Here is a 25,907-nt window from a genome sequence, read left to right as displayed (position 1 = left end):
CAGAGGTCTATTAAGTTATTTGACAACAGGTCAAAATTTGCATTTGACATTTGCTGCTCGTCTGAAAAGCTAATGTTTCAGATTTTTGTGGGAGTACAGAAGCCTGTTGATTTTGAGTTTAGTTGTTCCTCTCATTTCCAACCATGCACAAGTCAGTTTTGGGATGAAAAGTAAAGCCTACACACATGGGAGCACTGAATTCATATGTGGATTTCATCCTTCTCCAAGTGACACTTTCCCAATTGTTGAGCCTTTAGCTGAAAAACTTCACACATTTCATGAAGGTGCCACATTAGGAATGAGGTGCTGAGGTCTAACAAGATTCAGCCACATTTTCAAGTTAGCTACGAGTTAAACTGATCTGATGTTTCTATGTAAATGTAGCTGTCAATGCAGCCTGAGTATAGTGTAGTATTAAATATTCTATTGTAATTTTAAAATATGAATGGTTTGAACTAACAATTGTTAAAATGAATGAGATGTCACTTACTTTCTATTGAGTTCTGTTCATTGCTGTTGTTTTCTGGATGTTTTGCCTGAAACACTGCATAAATAAAGTGATTCCATCAAATAGACCCCATAAATTCTGCTTTCTTACTGGTTCCTTCAGTGTGTCTCAGTGAAGCGACAGAGGGTTGGATGTTTTACTGTTTCAGTGAGGTGACTGCTGACTCTTTGACAGGGAGGAGGCTGAGTAGACTAAATGTATGAAATAAATATGAATACAAAAGACTTTAATAAAATAATTTGTGGATGGCTTACTGTATTGTAATTTTGCTTCTCTGAATTTTAGCAAATTCCAGCAAAGTATATTCTGCTGCAGTGCAGAAAACCCAGAAGATCTGGTCATCATACCAAGATTCCATTCTAAAGGTAATCTGTTTGTATTCAGATATGCCTGATACGTTGGGTTTTCTCCTTGAGTTTTGCTTTGTGTTATGGAAGTTTCTGTTTTACAGTGAATGCAACTTTTAAAAATGAATTCTTGCTTAATTGGGACTACTGTGTTGAAGCAGCATTGTACTTTGACACAGTGTGAGTTTATGATTTTCAGGTAACCAACCTTATTAATCTTGCCAATCTCCCTCTTCCCTTTGGCAAAGCAAGTGAAAGTGCAAGTCTTCAGAACACAAAGCAGATAAGAAATGAGGTGAAATAGTGTAGAACTGTTGTGAAGTTTTATTAATGCGTGTGTTTATTCATTGATTCATTTGGTAACTCATTTTATCTTGCCTCCATTGGCTGCACGTGAGAATGGAGTTTTGAAGGTTCCTTTGCCTTTCATCTTTGTGAAGTTGTCTTGCACAATATAGGTGCAAGGATGGCCACCCTGAATTTAGAAGCTTCACTGAAGTGGCCCCCTGCTACTTTGCAGTAGGTTGCTAAAAGAAATAAGTTTTTGAACTGGAGAGTGTGATTGTCATATCCTACCTGCTTGTATTGAAGACAGGTTGAAAATAATAAACGTAAAGCGAGTTGTCACAGTGAATGCCATTTCCAAAATGTTGCTTCTTTCTCATCCATAGAATGCTCCCAAACATTTGTAGCTAATTATTTCTGAAAAGAAAACAAAATGTTGTGTCTGCCAGAAATTTGAAATAAAACCGAAAATGTTCAAAATACTCAGCAGGCCAATCAGCATCTGTCAAGCAGAAATATTTTCAGGTTGACGTCAAAAGGTTTCTCACTCTACAGATGCTACATCACTTTCTGGGTATTTCCAGCCATCAGGTTTGTAAGTACTTTAGAGTCATAAAGACTTGCAGCATGGCAAAAAGCCCTTCAGCCTCTTGCGTGCATGCCAGTCACAAACAACCACCTAACTAATCTAATTCCATTTTCCAACACTTAGTACATAGCATTGAATACCTTTGCAAATACACATCTAAATGCTTAAATGTTATGAGGGGTTTTTGTCTCTACTGCCGTTTACAGGCAGTGATTTCCAGATTTCATTCACGCTCTGGGGGAGGCAGAAATTCCTGTCATCTGATTTACTGATCAACCCTCCGACATTCAATGCCTAATTATGCACATATACCACAAATGGCAAGTGTCCCAACACTGACCTCTGTCGGACCCCACTGGAGAGAGACTTCTAGTAGGAAAGACGCCTCTCAATCTCTGATTCCTGCCACTCAGGCATTTGTGGATCCAATTTGCCAAATTTCCCTGGACCCCATGGGCTATCAGTCTCTCATGGGGGACCTTATCAAAAACCTTGTTGAAGTCCAACCAGACCAGCTCAAAAACATTGCCTCTCTAATATTCCTCTTTTAAAAATTAAATCAAATTGGTCAGACCTGATCTCCCCTTATTAAAACAAGGTGTAACACAGTGGATCAATGGTTAGCATTGCTGCCTCACAGCGCCAGGGATCTGTGTTCAATTCCAACCTCTGTGAATGTCTCTATGGAGTTTGCACATTCTCGCTGTGTCTGCATGAGTTTCTTCCACGTGCTCCAGTTTCCTCCCATAGTCCGAGATGTTCATGTTAGGTTGATTAGCCATGCTAAATTTTCCGTAGTGTCTAGGAATGTCTAGGTTAGTTGGATTAGCCATGAGAAATGTAGGATTATGAGGGTAGAATAGGGGGTGCGTCTGGGTGGGATGCTGTTTGGAGAGTCCATGCGGACAGATTGGGCCAAATGGCCTGCTTCTGCACTGTAGGAATTCTATTGTCCTATGCAGATTAATTCTGTCCCTCAGAATTGCTTCCAATAGTTTTCCCATCACTAAGATCATACTGATTGGCATATCATTTTCTGGCTTTTCCCTTGCTTCGTTCTTGAATAATCAGTACCATACCGGCTGTCCTTCTGTGGCACAAGCTTTCGGAGCGCTGCTCGTTCATTGGCTGAAGTGTTCCTTCACGTGACAAAGGAGCAGTGCTCCCAATGCTTATGATTTCAAATAAACCTGTTGGACTATAACCTGGTGTATGACTTCTGACTTTGTCCACCCCAGTCTAACACTGGCACCTCCTCATCACAATTATTGTCACAACTTGTTTAGAATGCAGTACTTTGCCCCTTGAAGTTGTGGGGAGTTATGTCAGATATAGGCCACATACTTCCAGACTATCTTTGTGAACAGCAGAGAGTTGTAACTAGTTGTTAAAGTAACAGCAGTGAAGTTTTATGCTGGTGGGTCATTAAAACAACCTTGAACTATCTCAATAACCGATGTCAATCTGCAGTGTGTGTGTGGCTTTGGTGAGTATTTTATGGAAATATATGCCATGAATTAGAGAAGGTTTTTGTATGGCATGGTGAGGGTGATGAATCATGGAAGCAGTTTTTGATTCCTTAACGTTCTTTTCTTCAATATTGAATGTTTTACTTGGAGTCCTATTCAAACTTGAGTCAAAATTTGTACACTTAGACAGAGTTGAACTGTGTAAGCCAGTTATAATGTAAAATATTCTAAAGCCTTGTTTACACATCATAAAATTACAAATTTATTAATGCACTGGCCTGTAGAGAATTAAAACCTTGAGGAATTGCTACATTGAAAGAATTTGGGACTAATCTGATAAATTTGCTGCTAAGTTTATGAATACTTATATCCAATAACAAAATGCCCTTATTCTATTTTGTCAACTGTGGGATTGATCTTTGTCCTGCTTATTTTCTTTATGTAGGTGGGACAGATGCAAATATTGAGACAGCAGATTGCCAATGAACTGAGCTATTCGTGCAAGTTTGACTCAAAACACCTCGCAGCAGCATTGGAGAATCTCAATCAGTAAGAACACATTCTGGATACTACAAACAGGAATTCTTACATGAGCACAGAATTTCACAGTCCATTATACACACCTTCCACCTGACCATGTTGATTTAAGCATTCAGTGGTTCTAATGCTTGTTAAAAGGAAAGAGTTAAGTACCATTCAGTAGTGGTACTTACTCTGAGTTATTTCTTGACGCTAAAGTCAATGTTCACATATTTATTTTTGATTGTCTTCACTAAGCTTTGAAATCATCTGTTTATTGGAGCAGATTTCAGGGATAATGAGTTGCTTTTGAATTTGAATTTTGCTGTTAATATTGGAACAAGCACAGATCAGTTAGCTCCTTCTCGCGTTTTCCACCATTTTGAGTGATCTCTGACTTAACTGTGGATACCCATCTTTATCCTCTATTCCTTCATACATTTGGCTAACATAAATCTTTCAAATGATTTACTATCAATTGCTGTTTGCCAAAGAGAGTTCCAAACTTCTGCCATTCTTTGTGCCCTGAATATTTTAATATTTTAATGTGAGGATCTAATTAGGTGACAGCCATGGTTCAGTCAATCGCACACTTCTGAATTATAAAGTTTCTGGTTCACATCCTAACCCAGGTCCTGAGCACAAAAATCAAGGCTGAAATTCCAGTTTAATACTGAGGGAGCATTGCACTGTTGGAGATATCATTTTGAAATCAAATGTTAAATGAAAGCTACAACTGCTTGCTTGGGTGGATGTCAAAGATACAAGAATGCTATTTTGGAGGAGAGCTGAGGGTTTCCCCAGAGTTCTGACCAATTATTGATCCCTCAATTAACATTATCTGTTCATTATCGCATTCTGTCTGTGGGACCTTATTGAGCTGAAACTAGTTGCTACGTTTCTTGCATTATATCAGGTTCGAGCTTCAAAAATATTTCATTCGTTGTAAAGCACTTTGTGGTTGCAAACAGTGTTATGTAAATGCAAGTCCTTCCTTGGTTCAGAATATGTTCTCTACACCCGCCCGGCCCTATTGTATCCAAGACACACTAACCAATGAAAATAGGTTCTGTCAACTCTCTCTGTTCCCCTCAATATGTAGAAAATTTCAATCAGATCTTCCAAAATGCCTTCGAAGTTCCAGCCAACCTTAATTTGTGTAGTCCCTCATGGTAGGCAAATGTAACCAGTTTTTTCTCTGATAATCCCATAATCAACAGTATTCTATATAATAATTCATTTTGTTGGTTTATGTGAAAGATTAATATTGCCTCAGTGACCTGGACAATCTCCAACTCCTGTTTGCATTGTGCCATGGAGTGTTTTATGTCCACTTGTATAGACGGAGTGAGGGTTAATTTAACCTTGTATCATCCGAAAGGGGAGCCATATTAAAAAACGTTGCTTTTAAGATGAGCTGTATATTTTAGAATCTTTCTGTAACCTACAGTATGATGTTTTCTATTCAGATCTCTGTTGGCTGATGTTGAAGCACACTATCAGGATCCTACATTACCATACCCTAAAGATGATAACACGCTACTTTATGAAATCACAGCTTACATGGAGGCTGCTGGCATTCACAACCCTCTTAATAAGGTAGGTTTGGGAAGAGCGATACTTTTTTTTTTCAGTCTGTAAATGACCATGTAACATAAAACTTAAGCTGCATTATGGAATGTTAGAATGATCACCATTCGTGATCAGTTTAGTTTCTAACCTTAGCACTTAACCTCTGTTTAAGAAAATACCCAGAGAATTGCAGGTGCTGGAAATCAGAGACAAAAACAGAAATTGTTGAAAAATTTCAGCAGGTTTGGCAGCATTTGTGGAGAGAATGTTTCAGGTCCAGCGACCCTTCAGAACAGATCTGAGTTGTAACCGTTGTTACTTAGCCTCTGTAGTCTAACCAGTGCCAGTTGGGTTAATCAATGATATGCTCTGCTGCATGTGTATTCCGAGAGCAGGCTTGCTTCTTTTGTACCTTTTATTGAAGTGTTTTAGAAATATTTTTGGACTTAGGGAGGAAACCAGAGCACCCGGAGGAAACCCACGCAGACACTGGGAGAATGTGCAAACTCCACACAGACAGTTGGCTGAGGCGGGAATTGAACCTGGGTCCTTGGCGCTGTGAGGCAGCAGTGCTAACCACTGTGCCACCGTGCCGCCCACTTTGTTGGAGGGAATCCTGAGGGACAGGATACACATGTATTTGGAAAGGCAAGGACTGATTAGGGATAGTCAACATGGCTTTGTGAGTGGGAAATCATGTCTCCCAAACTTGATTGAGTTTTTTGAAGAAGTAACAAAGAAGATTGATGAGGGCAGAGCAGTAGATGTGATCTATGTGGACTTCAGTAAGGCGTTCAACAAAGTTCCCCATGGGAGACTGATTAGCAAGGTTAGATCTCACAGAATACAGGGAGAATAGCCATTTGTATACAGAACTGGCTCAAAGGTAGAAGACAGAGGGTGGTGGTGGTGGGTTGCTTTTCAGACTGGAGGCCTGTGACCAGTGGAGTGACACAAGGATCAGTGCTGGGTCCTCTACTTTTTGTCATTTACATAAATGATTTGGATGCAAGCATAAGAGGTACAGTTAGTAAGTTTGCAGATGACACCAAAATTGGAGGTGCAGTGGACAGTGAAGAGGTTTACCTCCGATTACAACAGGATCTGGACCAGATGGGCCAATGGGCTGAGAAGTGGCAGATGGANNNNATTGCGTGCAGTTCTGGTCTCCTTCCTATCGGAAAGATGTTGTGAAACTTGAAAGGGTTCAGAAAAGATTTACAAGGATGTTGCCAGGGTTGGAGGATCTAAGCTACAGGGAGAGGCTGAACAGGCTGGGGTTGTTTTCCTTGGAGCGTCGGAGGCTGAGGGGTGACCTTATACAGGTTTACAAAATTATGAGGGACACGGATAGGATAAATAGACAAAGTTTTTTCCCTGGGGTCGGGGAATCCAGAACTAGAGGGCATAGGTTTAGAGTGAGAGGGGAAAGATATAAAAGAGACCTACGTGGCAAATTTTTCATGCCGAGGATGGTACGTGTGTGGAATGAGCTGCCAGAGGATGTGGTGGAGGCTGGTACAATTGCAACATTTAAGAGGCATTTAGATGGGTATACGAATAGGAAGTGTTTGGAGAGATATGGGCCAGGTGCTGGCCGTTGAGACAAGATTGGTTGGGATATCTGGTCGGCATGGACGGTTGGACCGAAAGGTCTATTTCCATGCTGTACATCTTTATGACTCTATGACATACTCGATATATCTTGGGGAAACATGTGAATGCTGGAAATCCTTCATCAGAATTGGTAGAACATTATCAACCAGAAATGTCAACTCTCTCTTCAAGGGTAGTGCCTGATCTGAGGTTTTTCAAGTTTTGCTTTGTTCATATTGTGAACTATCCCACATTGTGCCCGTCAAGATGCAGCTGCGTAATTTAATACATTTTTGTAGCCATTATCTGCATCAAGTATGACTGTTTAATCTACCACTGCTTTGTCCAAAGGTAACTGGAATAACATATAACATGTCAAATCGCTACATCATTTATTGTTATGGCCTCTTCCTGAGTTGTTGATTTTGGGCTGATTTATTTTGCTGATCGCACTAGTTTTTTTTCCCCCAGTATTCCCCCAAGTCCATTTGGAACAAGGTTGCAACTTAATCAGATTTATTTCATGTAGCAGCCTTGCAGTTCGCACATTCCACCAACACATCTTGAAGAGTGAAATGAATAGCTTATACATTAAGGTCTGCAATATGTGTATTGCGGAACTAAACAACAGGTAATCTGTTAGTGTATGCTTGGGATGTGCATGATGCAGAGGAGACCCTTGCTGAAATATTTTAGAAATATCTGCCCTGATATGGGTTTGAAATTCCTTGTTCGACTATGTAGCGTTGCTAAGTCGGAGATGACCTTTATAGAGGTTTACAAAATTTTGAGGGGCATGGATAGGATAAATAGACAAAGTCTTTTCCCTGGGGTTGGGGAGTCCAGAACTAGAAGGCATAGGTTTAGGGTGAGAGGGGAAAGATATAAAAGAGACCTTCGGGGCAACTTTTTCACACAGAAGGTGGTACATGTATGGAATGAGCTGCCAGAGGAAGTGGTGGACACTAGTATAATTGCAACATCTAAAAGGCATTTGGATGGGTATATGAATAGGAAGGGTTTGGAGGGATATGAGCCAGGTGCTGGCAGGTGGGACTAGATTGGGTTGTGATATCTGGTCGGCATGGACGGGTTGGACCGAAGGGTCTGTTTTCATGCTGTACATCTCTATGACTCTTGTCCTCTCACTAAGAGTATTCATGACCACCTGGATTTTTATGATGCCTTTGAATCCCACCATAATTTTCCACAGTTGGATTTAAAATTTGAAACTTTGGCTGGTTGTGTACCATCAGGAACAGACCTGTAAAATCCTTAGTGGGGAAAGATGTCAGTTGAGACCTAACACTGTCCTCTGAATGAATTGTATTCTTACTAATTTTTTAAATATTATTTCTAGATCTACATTACCACAAAAAGACTGCCGTATTTTCCAGTGGTGAATTTTCTGTTTCTGATTTCTCAGTTGCCAAAAGTGCAATATATTAAGAACCAAGGTAACACAACTTGTGAAATTGCTTCAGTTTTTATAATACTAACAATAGAGATATGACATCTGTGATTTGAACACTTTACACAAACAAGAAGCATATGTTTTAGATAACTGATTTTTTTTATTGTTGATCACTTGTCCCTCCTTTAATGTATTTTAAAAGTAAATATATTTTGCTGTCTCCCTTCTATTCAATCTCAACAGGATCTGATGCTGCTATGTGTTTCAGGGGAAGGTGGGTGATTGCATGGTTTAGTTTTCCTCCTGGATAATGAGAAATGCTCCATCAGAGGCTGGACTCAGAATTCTTGGTTCTTCTTTCTGAGAACGGATGTATTTGTCATTTGACGTTATGACCAATTTTATAGCATCCAAATGTTATAGCACAGAAATGGGCCATGTCTATTTTCCGTGCTTAAACCCACATAAAATACCCTATCTAATGTCACTCACCTGCTTGCTGCATATACTGTTCAAAGTTTCCCTTTTTGAGATGTAACTGGTAGTGTGCAAGTTAGATCCTTCATTCCAATCAGTTGAATCCTGTGAAGCAGCCCAAAATGACGATCAAATTACCACAGGGAGACATGATTTTTTGATTCCAAACAACATTTGCATCGGGGTTTGGAGGCCTGAAAGAAGCACGAAGTCCAGAAATCATTCCACTAGAGTAGGTGCACAGTTCACACACACATTATAAAACTAAGAAAACAGAATTGAAGATCAACACAATATCCAAGAAATACACCGTGAAAGACAGAGACACTTAAATAGTTGTAGAGTATCTTCAAAATCTCCTAAGAGCTTTCTGGTACTGTCTTATCCCAAATATCAAATATTTGCAACAAACAAAAGCAGAAAGTGCTGGAGAAGCTCACCAGGTCTGACAGCATCTGTGGAAAGGAAAACAGAGTCAACATTTCAGGCCCAGTGACTCATCATCAGAATTGCAAATTCTCCAGTATTTTATAGAGTCAGAGTTGTACAGTACAGAGACAGGACCTTTTGGCCCAAATTAGTCCATGCCGACCAAAATGCTAATACCATTTCCTTGCACTTGGCCCATATCCTTCTAAACCTTTCCTATCCATGTATTTATCTAAATGCCTTTTAAATGTTATTAATGTACCCACCTCAACAACTTCTGCCAGCAGCTCATTCCATATGTAAAACCACCCTCTGTTTAAAAAAAGTTGTCCGTAAGGTTCCCTTTTATTCTTGCCCTTCTAACCTCAAACTATGCCCTCTAGTCCGCGATTCCCCAACCTGGGAAAAAAACTGAGTGCATTTACCCTATCCATGCCTCTTATGATCTTATATACTTACATAAGATTTTCCTTCAGTCTCCTATGCTCTAAAGAAAAACATCCTAGCTTGTCCAACCTGTCCCTATAACTCCTGGCAACGTTCTTGCAAATTTCTTCTGCACTCTTTCAAGTTTAATAACATCCTTCCTATGGCCAGGTGTTCCAAAACTGAACTCCATGTGCTGCCTCACCAATGTCCTGTACAACTGCAACATAACTTGGCAACTTCGATACTCAGTGTCCTGACTGGTGAAAGCCTGTGTGCCAAAAGCAGCTTTCACTGCCCTGTCTACCTGTGACTCCACTTTCAAAGAATTGTGCACCTGAACTTCAAGGTCCCTCTGTTCCACTGCACTCCTTAAGGCTCTACCATTCGTTGTGAGACTCCTACCTTGATTTGACTTTTCAAAATGCAAGACCTCACAGTTATCAATATTAAACTCCATTTGCTATTTCTCTGCCCACTGTTGCCCACTCTGCCCACTCAGCCTAGCTGTTCAAGGTCCTGCTGCAATTTCTGATAACCTTCCTCACTGTCCACAATGCCACCTATTTTACTGACATCTGCAGACTTACTAGGCATGCCTTGTACATTCTCATCCAAATTGTTGATTTAGGTAACAAACAGCAGTGGGCCCAGCACTGACCCCTGAGGCACTCCACTCATCACAGGCCTCCAGTCCAACAAGCATCCTTCCACTATTACCCTCTGTTTCCTACCATCAAGCCAATTGTGTATTCAATTTGCCAACTCCCCTTGGATTCTTTGCGATTTTAAACTTCCAGAGCAGCCTACCATGTGGAATCCTATCATAGGCCTTACTGAAATCCGTATAGACTACACCCACGGTCCTGCCTTGTTAACCTTCCTGGTCACTTCATCAAAGAACTGTAACAAATTTGTGAGGCATGATCTCCCATGCACAAACGCACGCTGACTGCTCCTAATCAAACCCTGTCTTTCCAAATGCATGTATATCTTATCTCTCAGAATCTTCTCAAGTAACTTACCCACCACAGATGTTAGGCTTACTGGTATATAGTTCCCTTGCTTTTCTTTGCAGCTGTAGAATAAGGGCACAACATTTGCTACCTTTTAGTCTTCTGGAACTTCACCCATGGCCAACAATGATGCAAAAATATCAGCCAGTGCCCTCTCGATTTCTTCTCTCGCCTTTAGCAGTTTTCTTGGATATATCTGGTCAGGACTGGGAGATTTATCCATCTTTATACTTTCTAATATGTCCAACACCACCTCTACTGTGATATAGATTGTCATCAAGATTTGACCACTAACTTCCCCAAGTTCCCAAGTCTCCATGTCTTTCTCCTTGGTAAACATAGAGGAGAAATATTCATTGAGACCCTGCCCATCTCCTGCGGTTCTACACATACATGTCCACTTCGGTCCTTGAGGGGTCCTGTTTTCTCTCTAGGTATTCTTTTTCCCTTTAATATACTTAAATAACCACTCTGGATTCACCCTAATCTTAGGATAAGACCCTCTATATACTGCTTGCTAAAACTTTCCTGAACACAGGAATTAACAAATTCCACCCAATTAAGCCCTGAACATGATGGCAGTCCAGTCTTTGTTAGGAAAATTAAAATCCCCAACTATGACAACCCAATTGCTTCAACAGGCTTCCTCAGTCTGTCTGCATATTTGTTCCTCTAATTCCTGTTGACTATTTGAGGGCCTCTAGTACAACCCCAATAACGTTACCAACCCCTTCTTATTTTTTTAGCTCCACCCACAAAGCCTCACCAGACGATTCTTCCGTTATTTCATCTCTGACTACTGCTGTGATAGTTGCCTTAATCAAAAATGCAACTCCCCCTTCCCTCTTTCCATCACCTGTATCCCACCTAAAGCACCTGTACCCTGACACATTAAACTGCCAGTCCTGTCCCTCCTTTAGCCATGTTTCTGTAATGGCTGTAATATTCCAGTCCTATGTATCTATCCACATCCTGAGTTTGTCGGCCTTACCTGTCAGCCCATTTTGTTTTTGTTTGATTCAAATCTCCAGCATCAAGTATCTGTACCTTTTCTTGCCAAAGATAAGAATTTGAAGTGTGAATTATAGAAACTACAATTGAAAACTGGCAATAAAAAACAATGTGTAAAGTGAGATTTTGTTTAATCCACTTCACACTTTAGTGCCATAACTAATGAGAAGATGGAGATGGGTACAGGCTTACAATTGCTTTTGTGCAATGTTTGATTCATTTATTTGCTTTTGGCTCTTGCCTTCTTTGTGTCTTCTATTGCAAATATTTGATTGCTCTGCCATGTTGCATCATGATTCTTTTCCATGATGCTAAAAGAAGTGATTCGTGAACTAAGAATTTTCATTGTCCAGTGACCCTTGAACTATCCAGTTGCCAAAATGCGGCAACAGAACTGTTGCAGGAGCAACTTGCTGTGTTCCCGTTTCAACTAAAATTCTTCTGTGTAGGTTCCAAATGTCATATCTTAAGTTATTCCACTTTCAACAACAGATATGAACTATGTTACTGATGTCACAGCATCTAGATGTGGAACATATGAAATTAAGGCAGAAATAAAGCCACACACAAATAACAAGTAATTGTAACTGCTGAGATTTGCTTGTGCGGCTGAACATTAATGTGAAATTACTCTGTGTCTAATAGAGTGTGGGATTCTTGCTACTAATTGTAGTTAATTTCTGCATTTTGTGCAAATAAATCAACCATATTTGTTAAAGTGAATGTATAACATTTAATATCTCTCCCTCCCTGCCCCACCAACTTTATATCAGAATATCTCGGTGATGATCTGTTTGAGTCATCAACCTATGGGTAAATACTTCTGTTTCATATAATGAACTTGTGTTCTATTGTGATAGTGAAATTGACTGGAAAAGAGATATTGAAGTCTTGATGACTACAGTGCATTATCTTTCTAAAATAATACTTTTAATTTCCATGATAATTATGTAATAAATTACATATAAATAAGATTGTAGTGATCTGAAGACATGCTGTGTAGGTCTGCAGTAATTAATGTGGGAAACACACCAGTATTCTTGTAATGATTCCCTCAAAATTCATAACCAAAGAAAGGAAAACTATTGACTGCCCATGTTTTATGAAATATGGAATTAAACTGAAGGGAAAAAAAGTAGATGGTTCCCTTTGGTAATCATACACATCAACTCCATTTTGTTCTCAAAATGGAACATCAACAATCTATTCTCTCAGGGACGATCATTATAATGATTTTGTTTTTAATTTCTATTGCCACAAAGGTGATCAGCATGAACACTGTTAACTAACTAACTGGACAACATCTAGCAATCCTATATAAGAACAATATTGTCAGGAGCTAAAAATATTTCAATTTGTCTGTTCCCTCAGCTGGCAATGATGTGTAATTAAATCAAGGATTATTAACATAGTGGCCAGTACTGAGAGGGGCAGTCATCAGGGAGAGGAAGCAACAGTGGGTGATGAGTTCCTGTTTTGTGACAGCTACCCTACCTCAGGTTCTGGTTCTCTTGTGTCATGGATGCAAAATGATGCCAACAGCACAACTTGCTGCTCAAGTGAGTTGGCTGGAGATGGGCCGTTTTAAAATAAAATCTATCGCACGTTGTCTTTGGTTCTAGTATCTGTAAATAGTATTCAGTACGTCTTGTATCGGAGAAGAAAATAAGGAACATCTGTTTCAAGTTGCAAATAAATAACTCTAAAAGCATTAGGATAGTTTGATTGTTGCAATGTATTGTCTTCTGCATGCAGGCATGGTGTGTAAGAAGTCCACGGATCCCACAGATTGGCCACCTCTGGTTGTTGGACTTGTCACTCTGTTGAAGCAATTCCACTCACGTTACACAGAGCATTTTCTGGCCTTAATTGGCCAGTTTGTTCGCTCCATAGTGGAGCAATGCACTACTAGGTAAGGATCATTTGGGTTGGGCAAAGGCTGGTGCTGGCAGACTGATAAATTTTAATCAAACAGTTGAATGTCAAAAATTTCTGATTGTTCTTTGTTTCCTTAAAGGCAGGACAGTTGAGGCTTAAACAAAATACATTTTCAAGTATTAGCCTCAAGCTGACACTAATAGATTTTATTGCTATGATTTAAATGCGCAATAATTAACTCCAGGGTGTCTTTTTTTTTTTCCTCTTCTATTTATATAGTCAGAAAATCCCAGAAATGCCTGCTGATGCTGTGGCTGCCTTGATGTTCTTGGAGAATTATGTTTATTACACAAAATTACCCAGAAAGGTAGAGAAATGTTCCTTAACGTTAATATTACAATTCAACAGGAAGGAGTTATACTATACCAGGTTGAAATGATTGTCATTTAACTGTGGAATTCCAGATTGCAACTGGCATGGATAGATTTCTTTTGGAGTCTGGTTTCCAGTGCAACAAAAAATGTGTTCCATGTTCAGAACTATCTTAGCTATCTAAAAGAAGGCAACAAATGATATGTAGGAAAACAATGAGGACTTGCTGACCAGGTTCTCCTTCCTGAATTGTTCTGGTAGGCTAAATTGGTAGTATGTATAGCAGTTCACATAAACAATTGATCTTCATTGTTGTACTTTCCTTGACAGGTTGTGGAAGCACATGTCCCTAGTTTCATCTTTGATGAGTTCAGAACAATTTTATAATGGTGTCTGAGACAAAGAAAGTAGTCTGCAATGATGTGAAGCAGTGTATGTACTAATACCTGTTAAATACTGGAATCCTTGGTTAAGCTGAATACGTCTGTCTCAACCAGAATGAAACATGAAAAGGATGAATTCAGAATTTTACTGAAAAAGAAAGCTGTGTGAATGCAAAGAAGAATTTACATTTTGCATTAACTCAGTAATATCAATGCTGAACCCCTTTTTCCTCCAAACAAAAATATAGCTCAGTTATGTATAATCTAAATTTTGATTCAAGTAAATTGTAAAAAAAAGTTACTTGAACTATTAAGAAACAAAATTTAATGACTAATGTATTGCATTTTGAGTGAGCCATAAATTATTAATTGTTTAAACCTTTGCAATTTGCATTTCTTTAAAAACTGGAACTTCAAGTTATGTCGAATGGATTGCCTTTGGAAGGATGATGGTTGCTCTTATAAAATGAAAACATTTTTACATTAGATATGAAGGCAATTTTTGACTGTACAGCTGACTATTAAAAGTTCTTTCTGATTATGCTGTGTGGTGTGCAACTTAGTGGTTTTCAAAGATGTATTATTGTGTAAGTTAAATATTGTCCTACAATGTTCAGTCATTGGGATTTCAGAGATTTTTTAGCATTATTCATTTTTAATTTTCATCTTAGTAAATGGTAAAGTGAGCAGAAATCTCAATGCTGGAAAACAAAAGACAACCTTGAACTTAATATTGAGGTTTATTCCATGATAAATTTAATGTTATTCACAAAGCTGTTTTGGTAACTCATGACACTTCTACATTCTACTATAGATTATTAACAGATAATATTTATTGGACCCTTTGTGAGAGAGAAGATTGTAGCACACCCATGCCATGTAATAAACTTGCTGCTTTTGATGTTTAAGTAGCAACTAGTACTGTTCCCTTTTGAAGGATTTCTTACAAATTAAGCTTGAAAGTGGAAAGTTGTTGTTTTGTATTTAAAGGATAAAGGAAATGTCCAAAAAAAATCTTAAGGGATCCTCTACAAAGACTTGTTAAAGGAAACATCCTCAGTGTTTTGATATTTTAAATGACAGGTCATTTATCCATTGTTTGTTTCAAGCTTCTGTTGGTGCTGAAACTACATAAAGATCAAATATTATATCTTGGGTGTGAAATTAGTCGTTGATATTCAAGACATTTGATCATTTGTTGATCTGGCTGCAGATAATTGCCAGTTCTATTCTATAGCCAAGACCAAGTATCTGGAAGCTGTTCCTCTGAATTAGTAGCCAGTCTACTAGCCAATAACACATTTGATGAAAGAGAAAAGATTAAATTTAAACCTGATCAGAATGGGATATGCCAGGTATATGGACAACAATGGTGTGGAGGACAGAAGGAAATTTGAGTTGGTTAAAAAGGATGACAAATTGATTGGAAAAACCAAACAGGAATTACATAATTTAATTATCAAGGAATATTAACAGGATCAACAGGAACTTCAATAAGTTTTTTAAAAACTGGAAATAAGGCTACTAAGTAATGAATGATAAACCTTAGATAATGGTAAGGAAATGGCAGAAATATTGAATAGCGATTTTTATCTCCATATTATGTGTGAATCAAACTGCATGAGTGTGACATTATCTATTTTTGATTTCTTTCAATAAAATTTTAAGATTTAAAATAGGAGATTAACTTTGGAGCAGTGATTTTATCCTGTCAGTTGGATCCATTTAAGCATATTAAAAGCAGTCCATTAGGAGATAGCAGGATAATATGTTTAGATAAGAAAATAGTGTCAGAGGACTGAGACAATTGATATAGTTCCTTATTTAAAATGAGAGCAAGAACAAGTCCAGGGCATTATAGACAACTGAGCTTAATTCTGATAAAGTTCAATCTCTATTTTAAAAAAAGTCAACATAGGTTTCAAAAGGAAGATTAATCTTGACTGATCTTAAAGAATCTGCAGAAGAACTAACAGAAAGGAAAAAGAGTAACAAAAAGAACTTGCTGAAAGAACTCAGTAGGTCTGGCAGCATCTGCGAAGAGAAATCAGAGTTACATTTCTGGTCTGGTGACCCTTCTTCAGAACTGGGACAAAGGTAATGTCAGTGCAACACGTTAGTGAAAGGCCTTCAATAAGATACTGTATAGAAAGTTCTAAATTCATGACTAAAGTTAGTATATAGAATTGGGCCTGGTTGCAGAATAGATACAAGCAACTTATAAAACAACAGCCATTATGGGCAACTGCTCAAACTGGTAAACATGGGAAGTGGAGTTTAACCAGGATCAGCTGAGATGACTGCAGTTCACAATTGCCATTATATTGCCAGTTTGGACTTGGAAACCTAATATGGTGAATTGATAACAGCATCACGTGAGTAGTAATGAGTAATTGGAGGAAAAGACTCCATGAACATCATCTCAATGATGGAACGATGATATCCCTGGTCTCTGTTAAGGCTTCTGCTCTAGAACTAGTTACAGCTCTAGCCAAACTGTACAAGTGCACTCATAGAATCCCTGCAGTGCAGGGGCACCTCATTCGGCCCATTGAGTCCACATCAATCCTCTGAAGTATAACCCATCCCTCTATCTCTACATTTCCCATGCTGAATCTACCTAGCCTGCATGTCCCTGGACATTATGAGCAATTTAGCATAGCCCATCCACCTAACCTGCATAGCTTTGGACTGAGAAAGGAAATTGGATCAGGTGGAGAAAACCCATGCAGACACAGGGGGAATGAGGCTGGAATTGAAGCTGGGTCTCTGATGCTATGAGACAGCAGTGCTAACCACTGAGCAATAATGCTGACTGGATAATTTGAATTTGATCCCAAGAGATTAATGGTATCCATTCCTGTAGTTTATCTATGTGTTTTGCTTTGAGAATTTTTTTTAAACCTCATCTCTATCAACCGGAGCTCTAGATTCTCTGACAAGAGGAAACATCCTTTCCATATCCAGCCAGTCAATTCCCCTCTGGATCTTGGATGTTTCAATTAAGTCACTCTGACTCGTCTAAATTCGAGGAAACGTGCTTTGCACGTCTAGTCTTTCCTTATGAGACAATCCTCTCATTCTAGGTCTTAGCTCAGCAAATCTTCTCAGAACTGCTTCCAAAGCATTAACATCCTTCTGCAAGTACAGTGACCAGCACTGTACACAATGTTTCTGATATAGTCTCATCAATGTCCTGTTTAACTGAAGCATAACCTCTCTACTCTTCATGAAATTAACCTTGCATTAAAGCTTCTATTAGCTTTCCTGAGGGCTTGCTGTACCTGCATATTTCATTTACTCATTTACCCAGATCTCTCTATCTCAGATCTGCAACATCTCACCATTTAGATACTACTATTCATTCATCCTGTCAAAATGGAAAATTTCTTACTTCCTATCCATATTTCTTTGTGTTCTCCTCATTTCCTCTTCACAACTCACTTTTCTACCTTTCTTTGTGTCATCAGCAAATGTAGCTATAATACAGTTGATCCATTCATCCAAATTGTATAAATTGTAGAGTTGAGGTCCCACCCTTGACCCCTGTGGCTTTTCACTCAAGACATCTGCCAGCCTGAAACATGATCCCATTATTCCTTCTCTCTGCTTCCTGCTAGCAACCCAATCTCTATCCATGCCAATCTGTTATCCTCAACACACTGAGCTTTGTTTTCCACAATAACCTTTGACATGGCATCTTATCAAATACCTGCATGAAATCTATACATCCACAGGTTTTGAAGAAGTGCCACAGAATAGGTTTCTCAGTAAAATTGAAGGCCATGGAATAAAACAGATAATGGCAGTATGGATATGAGGTTGGCTCAGTGACTGGAAACAGCACAATAGTGAATTGTATTTCAGACTAGGAGGAACTATCTGAATTTTCTCCAGATGTCTATTCTGGGGCCTTTTTTCCCCTTGATTTATATTAATAAGCTAGACATTCGTGTCTAGCCATAGGTGAACCTTAACAAAACATAGGTTTGACCTCAACTGAAGTACTGTCTGATTCTGAATATTGCATGTTTGTAAGAATGCAGCCACTTTATACAGGGTACAAGAAAGATTCACAAAACTCACCTGTGATGTTACAGGAATAAATTGGTGAAGCTGAGCTGCTTTTTTTGTAACAATGGTTCAGTAGATGTGTTCATACATGTGAAGCGTCTGGACACAACAGAACTGTTCCAATCAGCTGAAGGATCTGCAATCAATGGATACTGATTTAGGTTAGTGTTCACCTAAAAAAAAAATGTCAAGTGAGTTTTTCTGTGGCGAGTGTTTTGGATCTAAAATGGACAGAGTGGAAGTTGGCAGGAATATGGCAGGCCCAATTCAGTGTGCCAACTACATCATGGTAATAGGTCCTGTACAGAAAAACACCGCTGCCCGCTACCGGTAAGCACTTTTAAAACCAAACGGTCTTACCTTCGCTGCTGCTCGCACTGGAAATTAAATCAGCTCGCACCTTAAATCAGCTCTCATTCGTGCAAGTATGGAGTGGACACTATCAGCACCCATTTTCCTCCAGCATTCCCCACACCTACTGTTGCATAAATGCTGTCCTGTCCACAAAACTAAAAAATACACACATTAGGTTATAGTCCAACAGGTTTATTTGGAAGCACTAGCTGTTGGAGTGCTGCTTCTTCATCAGGTGGTTGTGGAGTATAAGATCGTAAGACACAGAATTTACAGCAAAAGTTTACAGTATGATGCAACTGAAAAGACCTGGATTATTTGTTAAGTTTGTTACAAATTCTGTATCTTACGATCTTGTACTCCACAACCACCTGATGAAGGAGCAGCGCTCTGAAAGTTAGTGCTTCCAAATAAACCTGTTGGACTATAACAGACCTGGGCACTTTACGGCCCGCAGGCCATATCCGGCCCTTTGGTCGTTCCTGTCCGGCCCGCATGAGGTCAATTTTAAATTAGAACATAAATGAAAAAGTATTTACGCCATGCACGCAATACAACTGTGTTGCCTTTGTTTTGAAAAGGATGCTTTTTTTTATTTACGTATGGAAGCACATTTGCGTGTATGTGGGTGCGTACATGAACAGCTAAAAGTGATGCTTGTTAGCTAGCCCTCAAAGTGTCAGCTCACACCAAGACAAGTTATGACATATCCCACAAAATCGCCAGAACCAGTAAACTGTTTTCTGATGGACAGTTTATTAAGGAGTGCTTGTTGGACTCTGCAGAACTAATATGCCCGGGGAAAAAGAAGGCATTTGAGAATGTGCCCCTCTCCCGACGCACTGTAACGAGAAGGATTGGGGATATCGTGAGAAATCTGGAGCTTCAGCTACAGCACAGAGCGGTCAACTCTGACTTTTTTCCTTGGCTTTGGATGAGAACTGCGACGTACGTGACACAGCCCAGCTACTCATCTTCGTACGTGGGATACTACGTACTTTAAAATCACAGACGTGCTGGCAGCCATGCAGTCAATGAAAGGAACAACAACTGGTAATGATTTGTTCACGGAGGTAAATGCATGTTTGGACACGTTGGGACTAAAATGGGACAAGCTGGTGGGTGTGACAACGAATGGTTGTCCAAATCTAACAGGAAACCATGTCAGACTCTTAAAGAGAATGCAGGAGAAAGTGACAGAAATTGACCCAGAACAGAAATTGGTATTTTTGCACTGTCATATACATCAGAAAGTGTTGTGTAAGTCAGTGTTAAAAATTAACCATGTGGTTGATGTAACTAAAATAGTTAACTTCATCAGGGCAAGAGCTTTGAATCACAGGCAGTTTGTTGCACTTTTGGAGGAAAATTAGACTGAACATCATGACATAGGCTACCACACAGCTGTCAAAATGCTGAAAAGTATGGGACCTGAGAGAAGAGATTTAAGATTTCTGTGGGCGGCACGGTGGCACAGTGGGCAGCATGGTGGCACAGTGGTTAGCACTGCTGCCTCACAGCACCAGAGACCCGGATTCAATTCCCGCCTCAGGCGACTAACTGTGTGGAGTTTGCACATTCTCCCTGTGTCTGCGTGGGTTTCCTCCGGGTGCTCCGGTTTCCTCCCACAGTCCAAAAATGTGCAGGTCAGGTGAATTGGCCATGCTAAATTGCCCGTAGTGTTAGGTGCAGGGGTAAATGTAGGGGAATGGGTCTGGGTGGGTTGCGCTTCGGCGGGTCGGTGTGGACTTGATGGGCCGAAAGGCCTGTTTCCACACTGTAAGTAATCTAAAAGGGAATGGCACTCCACAGCTTTCAGATGCAGACTGGATTGCAGATCTTGGTTTTGCTGTTGATGTGACTGCACTTATGAATGAACTAAATGTGAAACTGCAGTGCAAGGGCCTGTTTGTGCATGAAATGTACAACTTCGTGAAGGCTTTTATGAGAATGTTGCAGCTTCTCTCAAGCCAAATGGAGGACAACATTCTCACCCACTTGCCAACACTGAAGGAAGCCGCACCTTCAGCTGATCACCTCCACAGGTACTCATCTATGTTAGAAGCACTGCATGGTGAATTTTCAAGGCGATTTCAAGATTATAAAACGGTTGGGAATGAAATGCACATGCTTTTTTCCTCATTTACATGCAATGTGGAGAATGCACCAAGATGTTCAGCTTGAACTCATTGACCTGCAGTCTGACACACTTCTGGCAGAGTACTTTAGGTCAGTCTCACTGCTTGATTTTTACTCTTCCCTCAAAGAGGAGAACTTTCCACACGAGGAGGCATGCTCAGAAGATTCTAGTCCTCTTTGGATCTACCTATATATGCTAACAAACATTCTCAGTGATGAAGTTCAACGAATCCAAATACAGATCCTCTATCACTGATGATCATCTCTCAGCTGTCCTTCGCATATCCACCTCAGACATGTCAAAAATAAAATGAATTACTTAAATTATTGTTTTAACCGTTTATTTCTTATATTTGACCTACTCCATAATTTCATATCTTTATTGTGACAGAATATCCTTATTCTTTTGATTATAAGTTTCAGTGCAAAACTATATAATTTAGTACTTTTTACAATGGGAGAAAATTAATACTGAGCAGAATTATGTTCAATTTATTGTTGGTTCCAACACAACTCAGGTTTCTCATGTGGCCCCTTGGAAGAATTAATTGCCCACCCCGGACTATAACCTGGTGTTGTGTGATTTTTAACTTTGTACACCCCAGTCCAACACCGGTACCTCCAAGTCCTGTCCACACTTCACGTCAGCTCTGATGAACATTCCTTTCGAGTCAAAAGTTTAGCTTGCTCTCTCTGCTTGCTCTGCCTCTATGAATGCTGCCTGACCCGCTGTGATCTCCAGCATTCTTTTTGCAGCAGTTTGCCGCTGTATTCTTTTTGGGCGCTAGGAGCCGCCAGCGGCAGCAGGGACCGGCCACAAAAGAGACATGCGCAGCAGGGGTTCAGCCGTTGTTGTTGTTGGGGGGGTGCAATGTATGCTGGGATTTGTAGTTTCTTTCACATGGGGATCCTGGAAGTCGAGGAGCGGGGTGGCTGTAGACTACGTGTCCCACCATGCCCTGCGTGACACCATTTGAACTGTAAAGTGGCGGCGCAGCGGGGAAAGGCCTAGACAGTTGTGTGGTCTGTGAGTGTACATTCGTGTAATTTAATTTGTTTCAACAGATGTGAACTGCCCCGTTGTTTTGTATCCAGTGACTGGGTGTTGTTTTGGAGTTTCAACATTGAGGAGCCGAGTTAGTTCACAAACAAACAAAAAATATAATAAGCATACTGGGATAAACAGCATCCACTGGAGAGGGAGGGAGGGAAATGTTCAACTTATCATTTATATGACTTTGCGACCAATTCAAGCATTATAAATACATTTCAATTCATGAACTTCTGTTTAGTTAGAGGAAAATTGTTGATTTTTAAAAGTGACCAAAATTAGTTGCTTGTTCATCAACATTTCACAAATGTCTTCAAAATGATACAAAAGCCCTGCACTGCGGGTCCTGGAAATCAGACATAGACACGGATTGCTGGAAATACTCAGCAGATATGACAGCTTCTGTGGAGATTGAAACAGGGTTAACCTTTCAGACTGATATTCAGAGCTGAAATGTTTCCTTTTTGTCTGCAAATACTGCTTCCCCAACTGAGAATTTCCAGTATTTTTTTCTTAAAGAAATATTGATTGGCATTTATGGAAAAAAAAAGTAGTTTAGAAATTTCTGGGTTAAGCTGAGGATCACAAAGTTAACTGCACACAGTCGCCGCATACGACCAATTGGTTCTGTACTCGTGGTGGTTCTTCTACTGAATCAAATAGCCTGTTTGCTTTATTTGTTCTTGGCAAGTGAGAATTTCTGGTAAGGCCATCATTTATTGTCCATCCCTAAGCACCCTGTGAAGGAGGTGTTGAACTGTTTTCTTGAACCCCTGTAGTCTATCTAGTGTTGATAGGAAAGGTGTTCCAGATTTTTGTGACCTGCGATCGTGAAGGAATTAAGGTTCAATGTTAGAATGCTTTGTAGCTTTGAGGAGAACTTGCAGGTGATGTTGCCATGTGTCTGCTCATGATTTTTTTTTGGTGGTAAGTGTTGTGGGTTTGGAAGATAGTGTTCAAGGATCTTTGCCAAATTTATTACAGTATATCCTATAAATTTATATACACTGCTGAACAAAGTACAAGCTGTGCCCTTTTGGTGTGAAAGTTGAATGTTTAAGACTGTGGAAAGATTGCATCTCAGTTGGGTTGCTTCATTCTGTATGGCGTTGAACTGTATGTGTTACTAGAGTTGCATTCATGAGTTTTGAGAAGATGTGTAGCTCACATTGAGGTTCTGGATGTAGGTTTGCGCTCACTGAGCTGGAAGGTTCGTTTTCAGACATTTTGTCAACATATTAGGTAACATCAACAGTGAACCTCTGGATGAAGCACTGGTGGTATGGCCCGCTTTTGATTTATGTGTTTAGGATTCCTTACATTGGTGATGCAATTTCCTGTTCTTTTTCTCAGGGGATGGGAAATGGGATCCAAGTCAATGTGTTTGTTGTTAGAGTTCTGGTTGGAATGCCATGCTTCTAGGAATTCTCATGCATGTCTCTGGCTTGTCCTAGGATAGATGTGTCATCCCAGTTGAAGCGGTGTCCTTCCACATCTGTATGTAAAGATACAACTGAGAGTGGGTCATGTCTTTTTGTGGCGAGGTATCTCCGATATCAGGGTTCTCAGCAGAAGCTGTCATGCAGAGACCCGAACAAACAGCTCTGCCAATCATCCATCCCAAACTTTGGGTATGCTATGTGGATGACACCTTTGTCATCACTAAAGGAAACAAATAGAGGAAACCTTCAAGACCATCAATAATACCCTTACTGGCATAAAATACACTAAAGAGGAGGAAAATAACAACAAATTGCCGTTCCTAGATGTCGTGGTAGAGGAATGGCAGTTTGGAACTTCAAACCAGCATCGACAGGAAAACAACACATATGGGCCAAATACTGAACTACAGAAGCAATCACCCCAACATCCACAAACGAAGCTGCATCAGAACATTATTTCAACAAAACATCACACATTGCAGCACAGAGGAACTATGCAGAACAGAGGAAAATCACCTATGCAATCTATTCAAAAAGAACGGGTACCCAATGAACACAGTCTGCTGATTTCTCAGCTACAAACCCAGACAAGCAGACAAAACACGTCCAGAAACCCAAGTCACTCTTCCCTACATCAAAGTCATCTCGGAAATGACTGCCAGACTACTCAGAACTCCTGGCATTGTGGTAGCCCACAGACCCGCCAACACACTAAAATGGCATCTAATGGACGTGAAGGACCCTATACAGACAACAAGCAAAACTAATGTCATTTGCAAACTACCTTGCAAGAACTGTAACAAACACTACATTGGACAAACAGGCAGAAAACTAGCCACCAGGATACATGAATATTAACTAGCCACACTCTCACCAGTATCTTTACATACAGATGAGGAAGGTCACCATTTCAATTGGGACAACACATCCATCCAAGGACAAGTCGAACAGAGACGTGCGTGAGAATTCCTAGAAGCGTGGCATTCCAACCGGAACTCTATCAACAAACACATTGACTTGGATCCCATTTACCACCCTCTGAGAAAAAGAACAGGAAATGGCATGACCAATCCAAGAAAACCTAAATACATAAATAGAAAGTGGGCCATACTACCAACGCTTCATCCGGAAGCCCACTGATGATGTTACCTAGTATGGTGACAAAACGTCTGAAAACGAGCCTTCCAACTCAGTGAGCAAAGCTACATCCAGAGAGTTGTATTCATTTGACTAAGTGGAACTTCTTCCATTACACTCTTAACTCTACCTTAAACAGTGTACAGACTTTGGAGAGTCTGGAAGTGGGTTAGTCTCATATGGGATCCATTAAATTTTAGTCAATGGTTAACCACCTGGATATTAATGGAAATTTATTTGATCATAATACCATTGAATGCCAAAGGGAGATGGTTAAATTCTTCCTTGTTGAATGTCGTCATTGACTAACATTTGTGTCGTACTAATCTGCCTTGCTACTTAACTCACGCTTGTATGTTATTCAATTCATGCTGTACATAAATGTTGACTGTTTCAGTACCTTAAGAGTAGTAAATCATGCTGAACATTGTACATCACTGTACATCCTGACTTCTGAAGTTATGATGGAAGGAAGGTCTTTGGTTAGGAAGATGGTTGGGCCACGAACACGACCCTCAGGCACTCCTGCAGTGATATACTGTGCCTGAGAACAGAACCAGAGCCGTTTTCCTTTGTGTTTGGTATAATGCCAAGCAACAGAATGTTTTCCTCCCTAATGATGTTGCACTGAGTCAAATGCTCTCCTGATGTTAAGAGCAGTCACTCTCCCCTCTGGAACTCAGTTGTTTTTGTCTGTGGTAAAAACAATGACTGCAGATGCTGGAAACCAGATTTTGGATTAGTGGTGCTGGAAGAGCACAGCAGTTCAGGCAGCCTCCAATGAGCAGCAAAATCGACATTTCAGGCAAAAGCCATTCACCAGGAATAAAGGCAGAGAGCCTGAAGCGTGGAGAGATAAGCTAGAGGAGGGTGGGGAGAAAGTAGCATGGAGTACAATAGATGAGTGGGGGAGGGGATGAAGGTGATAGGTCGGGGAGGAGGGTGGAGTGGATAGTTGGAAAAGAAGATAGGCAGGTAGGACAAGTCATGGGGACAGTGCTGAGCTGGAGGTTTGGAACTAGGGAGAGGTGGGGGAAGGGGAAATGAGGAAACTGTTGAAGTCCACATTGATGTCCTGGGGTTGAAGTGTTCCGAGGCGGAAGATGAGGCGTTCTTCCTCCAGGCGTCTGGTGGTGAGGGAGAGGCGGTGAAGGAGGTCCAGGACCTCCATGACATCGGCAGAGTGGGAAGGGGAGTTGAAATGTTGGGCCATGGGGTGGTGTGGTTGATTGGTGGGGGTGTCCCGGAGATGTTCCCTAAAGCGCTCTGCTAGGAGGCGTCCAGTCTCCCCAATGTAGAGGAGACCGCATCGGGAGCAATGGATGCAATAAATGATATTAGTGGATGTGCAGATAAAACTTTGATGGATGTGGATGGCTCCTTTAGGGCCTTGGATGGAGGTGAGGGAGGAGGTGTGGG

At 40.3% G+C, this 25,907-nt stretch overlaps 2 protein-coding genes across 2 annotated transcripts in view; both read left to right on the top strand.

Moving 5' to 3' along the window:
- Positions 1–14,830, top strand: part of washc5 (WASH complex subunit 5) — a 62,583-nt gene extending 47,753 nt beyond the window's left edge. Inside the window, exons 22-28 of the mRNA XM_043688548.1 lie at positions 794–873; positions 3,644–3,747; positions 5,187–5,316; positions 8,246–8,342; positions 13,414–13,570; positions 13,816–13,903; positions 14,239–14,830. Coding sequence (XP_043544483.1) covers positions 794–873; positions 3,644–3,747; positions 5,187–5,316; positions 8,246–8,342; positions 13,414–13,570; positions 13,816–13,903; positions 14,239–14,295 — 713 coding nt within the window. The 3' untranslated portion in view covers positions 14,296–14,830. The remainder of the gene's footprint in view (positions 1–793; positions 874–3,643; positions 3,748–5,186; positions 5,317–8,245; positions 8,343–13,413; positions 13,571–13,815; positions 13,904–14,238) is intronic.
- Positions 14,831–21,785: 6,955 nt separating this feature from the next.
- The window catches only part of nsmce2 (NSE2 (MMS21) homolog, SMC5-SMC6 complex SUMO ligase), a 183,648-nt gene continuing 179,526 nt past the window's right edge, over positions 21,786–25,907 (top strand). Inside the window, exon 1 of the mRNA XM_043688546.1 lies at positions 21,786–21,885. The gene's annotated coding sequence lies outside the window, so the exon portion shown is untranslated. The remainder of the gene's footprint in view (positions 21,886–25,907) is intronic.

Source organism: Chiloscyllium plagiosum, chromosome 4 (genome assembly GCF_004010195.1).
Source record: "Chiloscyllium plagiosum isolate BGI_BamShark_2017 chromosome 4, ASM401019v2, whole genome shotgun sequence".
NCBI classification, from domain to species: Eukaryota; Metazoa; Chordata; class Chondrichthyes; order Orectolobiformes; family Hemiscylliidae; genus Chiloscyllium; species Chiloscyllium plagiosum.
The sequence above is the reverse complement of the archived record's forward strand: the minus strand, read 5'-3'. Positions and strand labels throughout refer to the sequence as shown.